General features: G+C 40.2%; 2 protein-coding genes across 2 annotated transcripts; both read left to right on the forward strand.

Moving 5' to 3' along the window:
• The first annotated feature begins 5,092 nt into the window (after nucleotides 1-5,092).
• On the forward strand, nucleotides 5,093-7,236 carry LOC105059047 (aquaporin PIP1-2). Its single transcript, XM_010942190.4, has 4 exons — nucleotides 5,093-5,518; nucleotides 6,078-6,373; nucleotides 6,717-6,857; nucleotides 6,962-7,236. The coding sequence occupies exons 1-4, from the start codon at nucleotides 5,188-5,190 to the stop codon at nucleotides 7,055-7,057; spliced, it is 864 nt and encodes a 287-aa protein (XP_010940492.1). The 5' UTR covers nucleotides 5,093-5,187; the 3' UTR covers nucleotides 7,058-7,236.
• Nucleotides 7,237-14,657: 7,421 nt separating this feature from the next.
• On the forward strand, nucleotides 14,658-17,064 carry LOC105059048 (glycerol-3-phosphate 2-O-acyltransferase 4). Its single transcript, XM_010942191.4, has 2 exons — nucleotides 14,658-15,356; nucleotides 15,946-17,064. Exons 1-2 carry the CDS (start codon nucleotides 14,703-14,705, stop codon nucleotides 16,825-16,827), a joined length of 1,536 nt encoding a protein of 511 aa, XP_010940493.1. The 5' UTR covers nucleotides 14,658-14,702; the 3' UTR covers nucleotides 16,828-17,064.
• The last annotated feature ends 431 nt before the right edge of the window (nucleotides 17,065-17,495 follow it).

The raw sequence follows: 17,495 nt of genomic DNA on the forward strand, positions 1-17,495 counted from the left end.
AAGATGCTTCATGTGGAAAGGATGATGATCTCCTCTTTATAAGATCCCTGATGCATGAGGTATTGTCCGCTCAAATTCATGAGTCTCATGATTTTATCGTTCAAAAGATGTCTTATGTGGAAAGGATGACCTCTTCTTTATAAGTGTGAGTTTTATTTGACTCACAATGAATGTGGGATTATTTGTATCTTCTATATTATTAGAATTATAATAATATATATATTAAAATGATTGTTTAGTTGGAAGGAAGTGGAATGATGGGACCATTGCAAACCGTGCCAAGAAACAAAAACAAACCATGCTGCGTGTCGGCATAAAAAATCTTCTATGCTTCACAAGAGATGACATCGACTCGTCAAAAATTACTTAAAACCTCTAATAATAAAACGAACACCATGCGCTCCGTCACACTCTCGCGGTCCGAATGGAGTTGCTTGTCATTTGGTTATCGCAGCACTGGGTGTTTGAATTATTCATAGGCAGAATAAGCTCATGCACTAAAGAAAAGAAAAGAAAAGAAAAGAAAAAAAAAAGAGTGGCAAGCAAATAGGTGTCAATTACTGATTGGCCAATCCGCCATATTGAGATGTGGTGGTTACACGCGGCGAAGAATGAGGTGTTGGACGGTTGGACCTCGTTGTCTTGGTCCGGTCGGTGGAGATTTTTGGTGCTTCTTAGTTCTGTCGGCTGAGGTTGGCGTGCCCCCGGGAAAGTCTTGCGTCCAGGAGTAGAGCATCGGCGGACGGCGCTCGCAAGTGACTTGTTCTCTGTATGGAGGCTTATCTGGCCCGCAAAGATAGAGAATGGCCTCGTCTTCACCACCTTCCAATCATTTTAAGCCATTAAAAATGGTCGTATATGTGGACAAGTGCCAATCATCGTTGTCCTTGGCCATCAAAATGTGCATATGGATGACATACAATCAATTAGATAAAGTAATGGACTGGGCAACTTCTTGGGTAGCTATACTTGGATGGTTGATTTGGACCGGGATAAGTTCATTTTGTCGATGAATTTAATAGGATACGCTTGAGGTGATATAAGGTTGGATTTATATGGTGATTTTGGATTTTTAGCATGTTAATTTAGATCTGATTGGCCTTCTCTGACTGGTTGCAATGTGTAATAGCTGATCTAACTTGTTAAAAGTTTAGTCTGGTTGGACCAGAAAATGATCTTGTTGTTTTGAGTTATAAATCCTGCTATTGCAAGACTTCGATTTGAGACAGATGTAGCTGTGGAAGAAAGAGCAGGAGTAAAAGTAGAGTGGAGAGTACGCTAGTCAGTATGGCTGTGGTGATAGGATCATTGACAGGAGGTGGTGGAGTTGTGCACTCTCTTTTTTCTTTGATCAGCCAATGACTTTTTCTCTAGCATAATCTATTACGATCATAGATTTATGGCTCAGTACATTAGGTATTGTTCACTTTGATCCATGAATCTTACAGTTTTATCTCTCTAGATTTTGATTCAAAAGATGCTCACATGAAATGAATGATCCTTTTTTATATAAGCTAGAATCTTTCTTGATTTATAATTAATATAAAACTAATGATATCCTTTCTCTTACACCACAACAGATCTAATTATCGATCAATCTAAGCCAACTAATGTAAGGATATGATTGCTATATTGTTAGTCAATTAAGCCACTTTCAACTAGTTTAGATGAAATGTATGCCAAGATAATACCACATCAAAATTTATGACATGTAAAACCACACTTTTTCGTTAACCATCCTTAACACACAGTAAATCCATTTATTTGATATATATTTGTTAAAGAGGAGATTTATATGCATGATTGATCCTGATACACCACATTGTCTCAAAACAAAAAAACATTTGAAGAATCAAAGGGAGGACAAACTATGAAAGGGGCAGCCAGAAGATAGAAAGAAAGCTGACCTCTAATGTCATTTGCAGTGGATAATGGAAAAAACTCTTCATTCTCTTTGTCCAGTGCTTTAACATATAAATTATGTGGAATTTTTTGTGCACCATGGACGGTGTAAAAAATCAGACGTAAAGTATACTATTTTACGTGATTGATTCACATAGTCACTGCTTTTTCAGACACATTTAATGCTTGTAGTTCTACTTTTTTGTTTAAAAATTTTGCATGACGAAAATATCTCTATCTTTTGAAAAAAATTATGATATTCTGTGACATATTATAATTTTCTATGCACAGAATGTCTTAATATGGCCCAAAAAATTATAGCATCCTGTGCATATTATGATATCCTGCGTCAAATTATGAATTTCTATATACAGGATGTCATACAATGACCAAGATATTATAATATTGTTCAGGATATCGAGGTATTTTTATCCAATCATTTTTCAACACGTATTTAATATCTGTAGCTTTATTTTTTCATTTGAAAATTTTAAATAACGAAAATATCCTCATTCTTTAAAAAAAATTATGATATTCTGTGCATATTATAACATTCTATGCTATATTATGGCATTCTATGGATAAAAATTATGACTTTTTGGAATATGAACATAGGATGTCATAATTTTTTTCAAAAAATAGAGATATTTTCGTCATTCAAAATTTTAAATCAAAAATAAAGTTGCAGGCATTAAATACATATTGAAAAATGAAGACTATATGGATCAATCGGACAAAATGATGTACTCCATGTCAGAATTTTCTACATTGCCCGTGGTGCACAAAGAATTTCCCATAAATTATACTCATCTTCATTTCTGCCTTCATTGTAAAATATTGAATAAGGTAATACCATTTTCTCCATGCATGGATTCCAAATTATTGGTCTTCCTGCTAAATTACATATCCTAATGGACCTGATCTGATTATATATACAATATCATCAAATGCTAATCATAAGCTTTAAAAAAAACACAAGAACTATAAAATACACAAAATATGTATTGTTGTTGCGCCTCTCCAACAGTGTGGTGAGGTGACAGAATGGCTAGGAGATGCCTGCCAAGCTGGAGTAGTCGGGTTTCGATTTGGGATCTGAAATCCCGCGAAAAAGTCTGAACATGTTAGAGAAGAAGGTGGAGATTCTCCGACAGAAAACTCTCCGATGGTTAAGTCAGTAACAATCAGAGAGAGAGAACAGTAAAGGAAGAAGATCAATGTGAGAAGAGTCTAGAATCCTCCCTTTTTTCTCCTTATCTTTCTTTTTTAGAAAAAAGTCCATTAGACGGTTAGAATTTGTCAGAGTCGGAGTGGTGAATGTCGGTAAGTTGTTACAGGACCAGTTGTCTACGTCTGAAAAAATAGTGGGCCATTACAACAGACTGCCAACTCACCATCCTCCATGCACTAAGAGCTTTTTGGAGGTGTCTGATCTGGAGGATGGCCTGCAGAGAGTTGAGACGGAAATGAAAATGACCTTGGCCGAAGCCTGATAATATGGATCTTTTTAGGCTACTGATCTCTCCCAGGTGATCGGTTGGATGCCAGTGTCTGAAATATTGTTCAAATGGAATGATGTAGATTACCATATCACAATATTAGATGTCTGCCAGATCTTCAAAAATTGGACGTGTTCATGGAGGACCAAATATGATAAAACATGTATCGTCCCGGATGGCGATTTGGTACTTATCTTGCAACGCCAACAAAAATGTAGCCGTTGGCTGCGTGCAAGAGCGAACCGCAACTTTTTATCACGAGCGATTCGATTTCAAAACCGCTGCTTTCCGTAACGGAGATCCAATTCTGGGGACCGGTGGCCACTCAGTCCGGGCTGTCCTCACCAGCAGTGAGCTTAAGTGACCCTTGACCCCACGTTAAAGTAGCATTCTGGTGTTTTTGTGATGATTAATTGTCCACCTTCCGCTTTCGAGTTCTCTTGAATTGTTAGTGCTGTGGAAGGGCCCACTTGTAGCTGAAAAGCAAGTACGCAAACAGGAAGCTTCGGCCACTTTTTCTCCTCCCCCTTTGGTGGAAAATAAAGCCAACAACAAGAAAGAACAGCAAAGTTAAAGCAAGATGATGAGGAGTATGGGTGAAGCAAGTGGATTAATATGGTTGCTTCCCAAACAACTCCCGAGCATATCCGTGATTTTATAAAGAAAACCCAATGCTTCACCCTTTTGTTATTGCAAAAGAAATCCACTTAATATGATGTGCATTCATTTTAGAAGCATGATATTTGTGGCTTATTTCAACTTATAATCTCCCAACAAAGATAAACCACTAAGATTGAACCCTAAGTCAGATTAGAACAGCTGCCGACCTTCTCATACAAGGTTGGATTTGGGTTGTATCTTTTGTGTCAAAGAATGGTTGATGTTGCCCTTCATAGAAATCAAAGCACTCCAAACTTTTTCATTCATCCATATGCATGAATCTTGAAGCGACTATTATATGATTCACTGAAAAATTTTCACGAAGAAAGATAAATTCTTTTTCCCGCATGAAAGATACAACCCCAATCTACAAGGTTTAGTTATCAGTCCGTGTTACTTGGTCCACAACAACTTTGAAGTTGGGTGATAAGGCTGGCATCATGTTTACTAATTTTCATATGAAAGCATAGATAAGGATAAAATTCTATAGGGTTCCTGCATAATACATTAATCCTTCAAATCATAATCATTTAGATGACATTCGTTTGAGGATACAGCTAGTTGCTTAGTAAAGTCTTTTATTAATTCTTCGTTTGGGTTGGAAGGGTTTAGTACTGTGCATGTGTATCCAAAAATTGTCCCAGGGCCATCAAGTGAAACACGAAATATTCTTTTTTTATTCCCTTTTTAGTTTATGCAGTAAATACAGTGTTATCAGTGGTTTACAATAAATTTTTTTTTAAAAAAAAAAAGCTAGCAGACATGAGATACCTAAGAAAGAACAGGAGACAAACTCTGGAGTCTAGGCCCCGTGCTGGTCTGAGAAAAGATGAGGCCAACCCACCACCACCTCCATATGTTTACCAACTCCATAGTCGATATGCTTTTCAGAACCATCTCTAAGCCACCCACAGAAACCAGCTTGTATTTAATATTAACACATACTACCATTGATTAAAGTCCTTACAAAAAATATGAATAATAATGCATAAAAAATTTGAGCTCATTTCCTTTGTTTTTCCATCTCTACCTCTATAAAAGCCCCCACCCATCCTGTATTGCTTGCATTCTTTACTGCTCAAATTTTAAGAGGAGAGATTTCAGAGAGAGAGAGAGAGAGAGGGAGATGGAAGGGAAAGAGGAAGATGTTAGGCTGGGAGCCAACAAGTTCTCAGAGAGGCAGCCAATAGGGACGGCAGCCCCGAGCCAGGACAAGGACTACAAGGAGCCCCCACCAGCTCCCTTGTTTGAGCCAGGGGAGCTCCGGTCGTGGTCCTTCTACAGGGCTGGGATAGCAGAGTTCATGGCCACCTTTCTCTTCCTCTACATCACCATCCTTACTGTCATGGGTGTGGTCAAGTCCAAAAGCAAGTGCTCCACTGTGGGCATCCAAGGGATTGCTTGGGCCTTTGGTGGTATGATCTTTGCCCTGGTCTACTGCACTGCTGGGATCTCAGGTGAAGAAACTAGCTCCCTTATCCTTTTTCTGTTTTTCTTGCTCTGATCTGGGCCTTTTGATGTCATATTATCTATATCCTAGTTGGTATCATCTTTATAGCTTACATATATTGTTGGTTATATTTTCTTTGGATTAGATAGGCAGGTTTGTTTCTGTTTGGTGTGCTTCTTTCTGTTCTATGCTTTTATCTATTTCTTCTACAGTAGGTGAAGGTGTTGGATGGATTTAATTAATTTGTACGTTGTTCTAATTTTTTTTTTACAATTAACAGATGCAAGCTATTTTTTATAAAAAGTAAAATGCAAAATTTGGCTTTAATAAACACTACTTCTTAATTTTTAAATTATTTTTTCCCACAAATAAATTTTGCTTGCTTTCCCTGTCCTCTTTTTCTTTTCGCTCCTATTATTTATTTTTTTGCCAAAAATTAATTCTTAATCATTCATCAAAATTAAAACCCTGGAAACTTACTTCCACTCCGGAAACTCTGCAGCATATTTTGCTCTTACAATGAACGCTGGTTTTGATTTAAATATTTCCTTTTGCTAAATGGGCAGGTGGCCACATCAACCCGGCTGTGACCTTTGGGCTGCTGTTGGCTAGGAAGCTTTCCCTGACCAGGGCTCTGTTCTACATGGTGATGCAGTGCCTGGGAGCCATCTGTGGTGCTGGTGTGGTCAAGGGGTTCCAGAAGGGGATCTATGAGAGCAATGGTGGAGGAGCCAATGTTGTGGCTCCTGGCTACACTAAAGGTGATGGCTTGGGTGCGGAGATCATTGGCACCTTTGTCCTTGTCTACACTGTCTTCTCTGCCACTGATGCTAAGAGGAATGCCAGGGATTCTCATGTGCCTGTAAGTTATTTTGGAGTTGGCCTTCCTTTTTCTTTTTGAAGTCTTATCAATTTATCCATGCATTAGCTTTAACTTTGTGCTATTCTTCATGTTTTTATGGACAAATTTTGCTTATATGTATTTCCCTTTGTGGTGTTTCTTTGATTCTTTCCCAGAATATTGCTAAAAGGTGGTATTCTCGTTTTGTTTGCTGGGATTTTGTAGCCTCGGGACTGTTTCTAATAATTTGTAAATGATTTTTTTAGATGGTTTTTTACCTTAAACATTCAAAAAGTTTTTTTTTTCTTTTTTTTTTTTTTTAACCTTGAATTTAAGCTAATAAACTCTGGTGAAATTTCTGCAGATCCTTGCTCCCTTGCCTATTGGGTTTGCTGTTTTCCTTGTTCACCTGGCCACCATCCCCATCACTGGAACTGGTATCAATCCTGCCAGGAGCCTTGGGGCAGCCATCATCTACGACAAGGATCATGCTTGGGATGACCAGGTAAGCCTCTTTGAGTGTGATAATAAATTATCGTATACTTCTTTCAATAGCTTTGACAACCAATAACAATATTTAACATAGGTTTTCCTCTCTTTAATTCTCAGTGGATTTTCTGGGTGGGACCATTCATTGGAGCTGCACTTGCTGCGTTTTACCACCAGATAGTCATCAGGGCAATCCCATTCAAGAGCAGGCCTTGAGCCTTCATCACCTTTACTTCTCCTCTTATGGCTTGCAGTATCTCTCTCTCTCTCTCTCTCTTGTTTGTGGCCAATTCCCCCTCCCATGTATTCCAGCACTATGGCTGTTTACCAAGTGTGTAAATTAAGTAATGGTCTATCGCTATCATCTGGTCAACTATTCTGCAGCTTTTGGAGAATATGCTTCAGCCTTTGTCTATCTTCTTTCAATACATTAACAGATCCACCTCTTACATCATCATCCTATAATAGAGATAAACTAACTATAAGTAAGTTTGAAGAAAGATACAAACTAAAGAGATCAAGATTATTTAAAACTAAGGTGATGATGGAGGTGGGTGGTGTGGACAATGATGGCACAACTTTGGGTGCGTGGTTAGCGGTGGGAACCCACCATCACATGGAGACCAGTTTGCACTTGTTATGTTGTTTCCGCTTAAACGGGATGCTTGTTTTGGCTTTAGAACTCCTGTCCACAGGTCATGTGAACAAGATATCTCTTGTTTCCTGGTCGGCAACTTTTCTTTGTACGATGGGTTTTACTCCTGTCAGAAAATTTAGAATGTTGAGATTGAAGGTCCGAGCTATGTGTTTGTTAAGTTAGCCAACCTTTTTTTCTCTCACACTTCCACGAGAGGGACAAAAAGGTGGATGATAGGAGAAGGTTGGTAGTAGGAGAAAGTTAGAATTACTTGGCTTAAGATCTGGCAAAATGTGAATTTGGTTAGAAACAGAGCTTGGTTTCACATGAAAGACGCTTGTAGAAAGGATTCCATTTTTCTACTGTTTTCCTGAAGAGATGACAGCAGAGAACAATATCACGTCTGATTAGTGGTTGATGGATGATTGTGTCCTCAAGAAAAGTTTTATTTCGTGAAGTTACCTTCATGAAATGATAATGACATTTCATTCACCACAGCTTAGAAGCAATCGATCAAGCAATGCATCATATGTGAGGCATTATCGTCATTTAGAACCTTACGATTTTATCTTTTAAAAAATATCTCATTTGAGAGAGAAGATTCTAATCTATATAAGCCATACTCTCTCTTCATTCTAACTGATGTGGGATTAAAGAAGTCCTCTCTACACTACAACAGTATCAATTTGTGAATTTTTGAAGATGATGGTGACAGGGTAATTTTCGCCGTGATGTAAGGTTCCACGATATAATGCAATCCAACATTAAGTCTAGGATCGCTCAGAAACTTTGGTTGAGCTTTGAGAAGGGGGAAATCTCTGTTGCCTTTCAAGACCTGCTGGATTGGAAATAACTTCATATTTCTCTAGTTTTTGTATCTCAAGATCAACACGGGTATAAACATTATGTGAAAGATAATATATCATGATTTTTGCCATATAATCTACGAAAAGGAAAAAAAAAAAGAAGATTAAAGAGGATTTATGTTTGATTAAAGGAACTTGAATTTAAGGACTTCCAAGGAACACGAAGGGCAGAATACAGGGGCGCATGGTTCCATGCATCATAAAAGTTGGGACATTGACAATAAAGCGGCCGTAATTTCCATCGTTTGGCCCCATGAGGTGCTTATAATTATCAAATATATTCGAAAGAAATTATAAGAACTTTTTTTTTCCTTTATCCACACGGTAAAACCTAATTTTGCCCACATGCCATGCTAAACTACCATGGCTGGTGCCTATTTATACTACCCTTAGCTTCTCCTCTTTTATAGCTCTCTCTTGCATGGTGAGGCCCAAGGAGATGAGAAGAGGAATTTTACTTTCTTGGAGGAGAAAAGAGAGGAGTGGTTCCATCAAGGGAGAAGAGCCTCTTTCAACATTTGGTGCTGCAAAAACTTCACAAGCTAAAGAAGATTATTCCAGGGTGCAAGGATCATTGTGAGGAGGCAATGCTTCAGATGACCGCCCAAGTATGTTTCTTTTTCCAGAGCTGCAAGTGACTATTCTCAGAAGTCTCTCGTATATCTAATGGTGTGTAACACTTTCTCCCGATGCGTCTCCAATCAAAACCAACATCTGTTGGAATTGTATGTACATAAGAGAGAGAGAGAGAGAGAGAGAGAGAGAGAGAGAGAGAGAGAGAGAGAGATGTCTAATATTTCATGTGATGTCCTCCTCATCCTCTCTGTACAAGCTTGAAAGCATCTATATAATTGTCAACAAAATTCTTAAAAAACGAATGAATACTTTCACTATGTCGTGTTGTAGACATGAAAGCGAAAAATATATGCCTAAAATATCTAAGGATATCCATTGATCTCGTATATTGAATAGGTGCTCAAGATAAGTGTTGGACTCCAAAAGTGCTCTTTGATAAATGTATCTTGCCATTGCTTAAATTGCTTTAGAGAAATAAAAGCATTGATGTAACGGTGAAAATTATTTTTTAGTCTATTCTTTGTACTAAATAGAGCAATTAGACATCTTCCCATATTTTTCATGATATGTTCCTTGCAAAATCTATGGACAATATTGAGGAACACTTGCTCAATTGCCATTTTCATGGCCAAGTCTTAATTAGCTAAGATGCATTTGACGTGCTAATTATATGTTGCCCTTAGAAAGGTTTCGGAGACCTAAACAATTGATTTCATGCTTTCATCTTGTACTAGTGCACAAACAAATAAAATGGACTGCAAGTGATAATTAATGTAATAGATAGTGCAAAGATATGTTGTATTTATTCATCATATACATGTTGTCAGAAATAATCACATCATTAAAGTATCGGTAAAACATTCTAGACCTTCCATCAATTCAATAGATATTCTATACACTACTGTCAGCATCTAATTGCATGACATCAAAAAAATGGATTCTCAGTTTGTAAAAATCGAAAATAATTAACTGTTATTTGAAGGTCAATATTAGATAATTATTTTTGAAGATTTAATCTAAGATTGCTTGGATCTTTTTAATGGAGATGACATTGCATATGCCTATATACAATTGTGAGATAGCACATGTAATTTATTGAGTAAAAATATTTTGGTCATGCAATCCTCCTACATAATATCTATATCGAAGGAATCAAGTTTTAGATGGACTCTAAATTAGTTTGTGAATTCGAAGATCAGCAAACATCACACTACAGTGAAAATGATAAAAGATGACGCTATTAAAGTTATTTTACGACACTAATAAGCGTCGTCAATAACGTTTACGACGCTTCAAAAAGCATCGCGAAAACGTCACCTATGTAAGAGTGGAGACGAAAAGCGCCGACGCTTTTTAAAAACGTCGTTATTCTTTAACGACGCTTTAAAGCGTCGTAAAATTCAATTATAATGGTGCTTTTTAGCATCGTTAATGACAACGCGTCCTCCACTCTACCAAGACGCTTTTTGAAGCGTTGGCTGTTAAGTCTTTAGCGACGCTTATAAGCGTCGTTAAACTTATTTTAACAATGCTTATAAGCGTCGTTAAATATTATTTGTAACGATGCTTTAAAGCGTCGTAAAATTCAATTATAACGGCACTTTTTAGCGTCGTTAATGACAACGCATCCTCCACTCTACTAAGACGCTTTTCGAAGCATCGGCTTTTTTGTCTTTAACGACGCTTATAAGCGTCGTTAAAATTATTTTAATGATGATTATAAGCATCGTTAAAAGTTTTAAAAGAAAAAAAAAATATAAATTTTATATATAAAAAAAAAGAATACATATATTTCTGTACAAAATTATATCAATTATTCAAACATAAACCTGTACAATCACCACCATTCACACCAAAAGCAAACTTAAATAGCAAATTTAATCAAACCAAAAGACATTATTTTATATAAATAAAAATAAAGTACTAATCATCCATTACAATCAAGAATAATATAAATAAATATAAGAATACAATAAAAATAAAATAATGTCAATCCGCAGGCGAATGGTCGTCGCTGTCTCCACGTGACGTGCCGCTGTCTCGACGGGTGCCTGATGTGCCAGGAGCCTACAAGAAACATATCAAAAGCATGATTTGCATATCTATAAATAAAAATATATAAATCATTAAATTAATATAAAAATATATATTTAATAATATGTGTTTATCTGAGATGGGCCATACATCTCTAATAAAGATGTAAGCCGATTAATCTGTCCCCTCATGATCTGTATTTCGGTACGGTTCTGTCGCATCTCCTCTTACTTGTCAATTTATTTTTTATAATGTATATTTTTTGCTTTATTTCCGGTGCTGATGGTCCATACATTTTGGCACGGTATCGTAGATCTTACATGAGCTTCTATATCATCCGGTATCTTGATTTTAAACTTATATATCCCTTCTTTGTAACGTGCATATTCCTGCCTTGTGATTTCATTGCCCTTGAAATATTGATAAGATGTTCCTTTCAAAACGCCAAATCCTCTGTGATATATTTATACTGGTTGTATACTCCTGTTGCTTCTTTCCGACACTTGTATACATCTTTAGGAGAAATTATTGCATGCACCAGGTAGCAAGTGAACTAGTGTAAATTCCGGAAGATATGCATGGTGGATAGCGCGCAATTGGGAATTGGTGAAATACAAGGATAGCGTGGCGTATTATCCACCGTGGGATTTGACGGGGTCCAATTGCACCAGGAGCATGCAATACGGAGGCCTTCTTTAGAGCGTGCCTAACTATGCTTTGATATTAGAGAATGATATACTCCGTCCACAACCTAAAGATTCAACAAGAGAAATGAACCGAAAAAAGAGAACTTCTTTATTATTCGAAACTGTACGAAACCTCAGGAAACCCGTGTCAAGATCATAAAGAATTCAAGAAAAAAAGGACCTAACCTGCGAGGTAGGAGGAGATGCGATGGCAGCGGAAGGGAAGAATCCAAGCGGCGGCTAATCAATCCAAGGGGCGTACATGTAGGCATCGGAGACGAGGTCATCCGCCACTGCCATTGCGAATCCTCTGCTCCTCATCCTTCGCTTCATCGGCTTCCTTCGAACTCCCTCCTCCTCTATCCAGCTTGCGATCCCAAACCCTACACGGTCATTCTTCGAGTTCTTGGAGGGAGACAAGCCTCGAGCCCCGGGGGAAGCTTTTTGGGATTAGAAATTGAATTGAGGCGGTGCTGCCCTGGAGGCGTAATCCACGTGTGACCTAACGGTCGGCCCGCAAAGTGGGCTGTTAGCGGGCCGTCGACGCATAGCGATCCAATTCAACCCATTTATTGGGTTGGGTTGTATGGTGTGCGTTTGCATCCTTATTGAAATTTTTATGAGCATATATGCACGTGAGGTTTAAAGGGATGCACGCAGAAACAGATACCCCGCACAACAGTCCGCATATGTTTCTATGCGGATTTACTTCCACAGAGAAATATTGTGCATGCGTGTGCACGTGAGCGTGCCTTGCCCCACTTACGATGGATGCTTGGGACCAATAACTGGAATACTCTATCGGGGGTCTCTTTTCTGGTCACTTTATCAAGATCAAATATTTGAAGTTGCTCCAAAGGTTGCGTGACTGCAGACTATGTGCTAAAGGAACACAGGAGATCTCGGACCATACTTTTCATTCTTTTCAAAGCTTTCCTGATGAAAAAGGATCTGAGATCCAACGTCAATCTCCCATCGTACTCTCATCACCGCCGGACAACTGTCATTCGCCTCATCGTTACTCCGATCCCGGTGTTCGTCGCCGGCACCTCCACCGCCAACCTCCCCTCCCCCAACACACACTCGCCAGGAGGCTCTCTCCATCGCTGAGGTTTGGAGATTCGGATCAATTTGAATTATGGGTCCATGCAGTTGGGCCTGACCGGGCCCTGCTTGGCGTGGCGGCCCGCCCCTGGTCTTTGCCCAGATGGCCAGGTCAGCAACTCAGCAAATAATAACGGTCGTGGATTTTTTAACATTTTTATTTTTATTTTATTTTTTTTCCTTTTTGTCGGGTATCAAAAATGTTTCTTTCTCGTTAAATAGCAGATCTTTGGATAAATAATGATTTTTTTTTTTTGGCTCCATTGGAAAAGATTAATAAACGATGGAGCACTGCAGCAACATGACACGTTATAGCTTTTCAGGAATTCCCTGTTACTTGTAAACCATTGAGACTCCTCTTTTCCTATTTCTCTTGCACATTCCCCTTTCAACTATTCTGGATGTACATATAACTCTTCTTCTACCTTAATAAATTTCACAGTCACTCATGAGGCTACTGCCCATTAGTCTACATTATTGTCCAAAAAAAAAAAAAAAAAAAATCCTCATTTTTCTAGCAATAAAACATTACCATATGTGCGTATCAAAATTATTTTTTCTCAAATTCGAAAATTATTTTTCTTAATAAATAATATTATTTTTTCATTTTGGAATCAATGTAAGCGGATATAAGACATCGACAAGGTCCTATTTGTTGAAATCCAAGATGTCTCTCCTCATAAGGTATTATGAAGGGTGGTTGTCTCTATTAACAAAGTTGAAACATTGAGTTTTTATGTTTGATTATTTAAGTTAATATGAAAAATGAGTTGCTCAAGAAAAACAGGGCATAACTATGAATTTTGTTCTTTTTTAGTGTTACTATAGTTTAATTGACTACTCTAAGCAATGATCTGGATGTCTCAATAAGCATGGATCATAACCAAAATCCAGTCAGCATGTTGCATTCCTCTTCTGATATCAAACCCCGACGTTTGGGTTGTTGGTCTTTACCTAGTTAGGTTAACTAACTATCTCTAACAAGCCCAAAACTTCAACAAGAGGCAATAATTAAGAAGTCGAAAACCATTTTCGGAGATGTTATCAGGATATAAAATATTGAACAACAATATGAAGTCAATCATGTTAGTGGAATCAAAGAGTTGGAACATCTCGCAGGAGCTCCTCTCATTCTGAGGCAGAAGAAGCAGTAGGCATTAGATAGCAAACGTTCGGACTGGTTGGTGAACAGAAGAAAGACCGAGTTGAAACTACCACAAGTTAAGTTGAAGTAGCAAGATAGGCAAGCAGGATAAGCATGCGCGGAAGCAGGTGTTGGTTGATCCTTCACATCGACCACTTTCGAACAGACTAATTAAATCCACTCAACTACTCCAACCGATTTCCTTGAAAGATCCACCAATTTATTAAATAATATCACACATCACGCCATCTCTTTTGCTCAAACTTTGACACAAGACATCAAATGAGAAATATAGTGATGTTCACTCACCCTGCCAAGCATTCAATTGTCCCAACCAAAACCAACATAAGACATTGACATATATGTATATAAAATCTTACATTAGTAGAGCTGCTTGGATGTGAATTTTTTTTTTTTTTTTGGTATGATTGGATATGAAATCTTTGAAACCTCTTTTGACCCCTCCCCACGGAAAGGCCTTCCTACACGAGGTGAAGAGAGATGCCACGTGGTAAAATTATCAAAATATAAAACGATTGCTATGGTACGTACCACTGTGCACATAGCTGAGGATAAAATAGACGGCGGGTTTTCGATTGTGACCCAGTCTCCTAATCGGGCGGCTGCTTAAAAGCAGATTAAAAACTATATTAGAAAAATAAAAACTGAATAGCAAATATTAATTAGAATAAGGGCAATTAAGTAATTTTGTTTGTTCACAACTAAACCACCCTCCCCTCATTAATAAAACCCGTCCCTTGAAGAAAAGAAAACCGCAAGAAACTTGAAGCAGAGGGGGAATCCGAATCAAGAAATGGGAAGAAGAAAAATGCCTTCCGGTGCGCCGGCGGAGCACCGTAGCTTCCCGTCCGTCACCGAGTGCGACCCCTCCGGTCGGGAGTCCCATTCCGCTGCCGCCGATCTCGACGGCACTCTCCTCGTCTCCCGGAGCTCCTTCCCCTACTTCTTCCTCCTCGCCGTCGAGGCCGGCAGCATCCTCCGCGGCATCATCCTCCTCATCCTCTCGCCGCTCGTCCTCCTCGTCTATAAATTGGTCTCGGAGGCGGCGGGGATCCAGATCTTGATCTACGTGGCGGTGGCGGGACTCCGGATGCGGGACGTGGAGCTGGCGGCGCGGGCGGTGCTGCCGCGGTTCTACGCGGCCGACGTGCGGGCGGAGAGCTGGGCAGCGTTCCGCGCGTGCGGGCGGTGGCGGGTGCTGGTGACGGCGAACCCGACGGTGATGGTGGAGGCGTTCGCGAAGGAGTATTTGGGGGCGAACGCGGTTCTGGGGACGGAACTGGAGGTGGACAGGAAGACAGGGCGGGCGACGGGAAGGGTGGCGCCGCCCGGGGTGCTGGTGGGTCGGCGGAAGAGGGAGGCGGTGGAGAGGGCGTTCGGGGCGACGCCGCCGGATCTGGGGCTCGGGGATCGGGAGTCCGACCACGACTTCATGGCGCTCTGCAAGGTCCTCACTCCTCTTTCTTTTCTTGAAATTAATTTATTTGGACGGAATTGCTCCTCGCGCGTGCGCTTTGGGATATTTATTTATTTTTACTTCTTAAATCCAATTAATAATTACAAATTATTATTAAAAAAATATCAAAAATAATTATATTTTTTTATGGACCGAAAAATTATTAAAATACCGATCTCTGATACTGTAGTTCTCAAGAATGTATCATAACTGATGGGTGTGAAGAGATAGGAGTTAAGATGGTGTTTGGCATCCATGGAATTCCCATGGAGTTCCAACAGATTATTAAAAGCAAATCCCTCTCTGTGGCCGTGAAAGGGAAAGGTGTTAAAACTAACCTACCTACTTATTCGGTGGCTTATCATCGAATTTTGTTTCAAAACAGCATGAGAGGTGGGGTCACGAATCATTCATTACTATTGTTTCTTTAGCTTTAGTACATCACGTGCAATACACGCGCTTTGCAGTTTATATAACATAATGGTTTGTCTTAATAAATAAGGTTTACTTGACTGGTAGAACAAATACAAGTAGAATAAAATTTAGGGGGTGGTTTTAAGTCGCTCATACGTACATGCAGGAAGCCTTCATGGTGCATCCAGACCCGAAGGCGGCCCGGGTCCCGGCGGAGAGGCTGGATGCCCGGACCATCTTCCACGACGGCCGGCTGGTCCAGCGTCCGGACCCGGGGACTGCCCTGCTGACCCTCCTCTGGCTCCCATTGGGCTTCGCCCTCTCCGTCTTCCGCGTCTTCTTCAACCTCCCCGTCCCGTGCCCCTACGTCCGCCACACCTACCGCCTCACCGGCATCCGCCTCTCCATCCGCGGGTCCCCGCCTCCGCCACCCTCGCGGGGCTCTCCCGGGTCCCTCTTCGTCTGCAACCACCGCACCGCCCTCGACCCCATCCTCGTCAGCATCGCCCTCGGCCGCTCCGTTTCCTGCGTCACCTACAGCATCAGCCGCATCTCCGCCTCCATCTCCCCCATCCCGGCCGTCGCCCTCTCCCGCGACCGCGACGCCGACGCCGCCCGCATCGCCGCCCTGCTGAAGCACGGAGACCTGGTCATCTGCCCCGAGGGCACCACGTGTCGCGAGCCCTTCCTCCTCCGCTTCTCCGCGCTGTTCGCCGAGCTCAGCGACCGCATCGTGCCGGTGGCGATCGACACCAAGCAGAACGTGTTCTACGGGTCGACGGTGAGGGGGTGGAAGTTCTTGGATCCCTACTTCTTCTTCATGAATCCGAGGCCCGCATACGAGGTGACGTTCTTGGAACCGCTGAGGGAGGAGCAGACCTGCAAGGGTGGGAAGACCGCGATCGAGGTGGCGAACTACGTGCAGAAGGTCATTGCTGGAGCGCTGGGGTTCGAGTGCACCACGCTCACCAGGAAGGACAAGTACATAAAACTTGGAGGGAATGACGGTAAGTTGGAGTCCATCAAGTCCTTCAACAAGGAATCTTAATTGAGAGGTACCTAGGTTGGATGTTTAATATTATGGTTAGATACGAGGTTGGAGATCGACAAGGGTCTAGCAGTTGAGATGCATGGTGGTTTATTTCATTCGACGACTGACTACTTGATGGCTTGGTGCTGTATGTTTACGAAATCCGACTGTTTGTTCTAGGAGTGTGCAAGTGTCGCGCGCAATATTAATATTCTTGTATATCACCAGGATAATATCTTCGAAGTTTGATGATAACGAAGCGTTTAATTTTTAATAAAGTACATGCTCTATCGCCCCTAAAGATAAAGAAATAGACGGGAAGGAAGCAGCTGAGGCCTAGAAATAAAAGTATAAGAATTAAAATTACTATCATAATTGTTTGCTTTCTTTTCGTTTGGTAGGATAACCATCCGCCTTTTTATTTGGGGGGTTGGGGGGGATACAAAATTCTATCTGCTTTCTTTTCTCAGGTAGCATCATCGATGTTTTTATTTTCCAAAAGAAGAAGGAAAAAAAAAAAAAAGGGTTTTTGAAACCTATAGCTAATTCTTTAACTAATATTACAATTTGCATATAATAAAAATATTTAATAAGGTAAATGCTACTCTTTAGTGGGCAACAGCGGTGCTGAAGCAGATGTTTTAGTATTCCAGCTGTATGAAGATTTCTTACAATAAGAATGTATC

This window comes from Elaeis guineensis, chromosome 16 (assembly GCF_000442705.2).
Source record: "Elaeis guineensis isolate ETL-2024a chromosome 16, EG11, whole genome shotgun sequence".
Classification (NCBI taxonomy): domain Eukaryota; kingdom Viridiplantae; phylum Streptophyta; class Magnoliopsida; order Arecales; family Arecaceae; genus Elaeis; species Elaeis guineensis.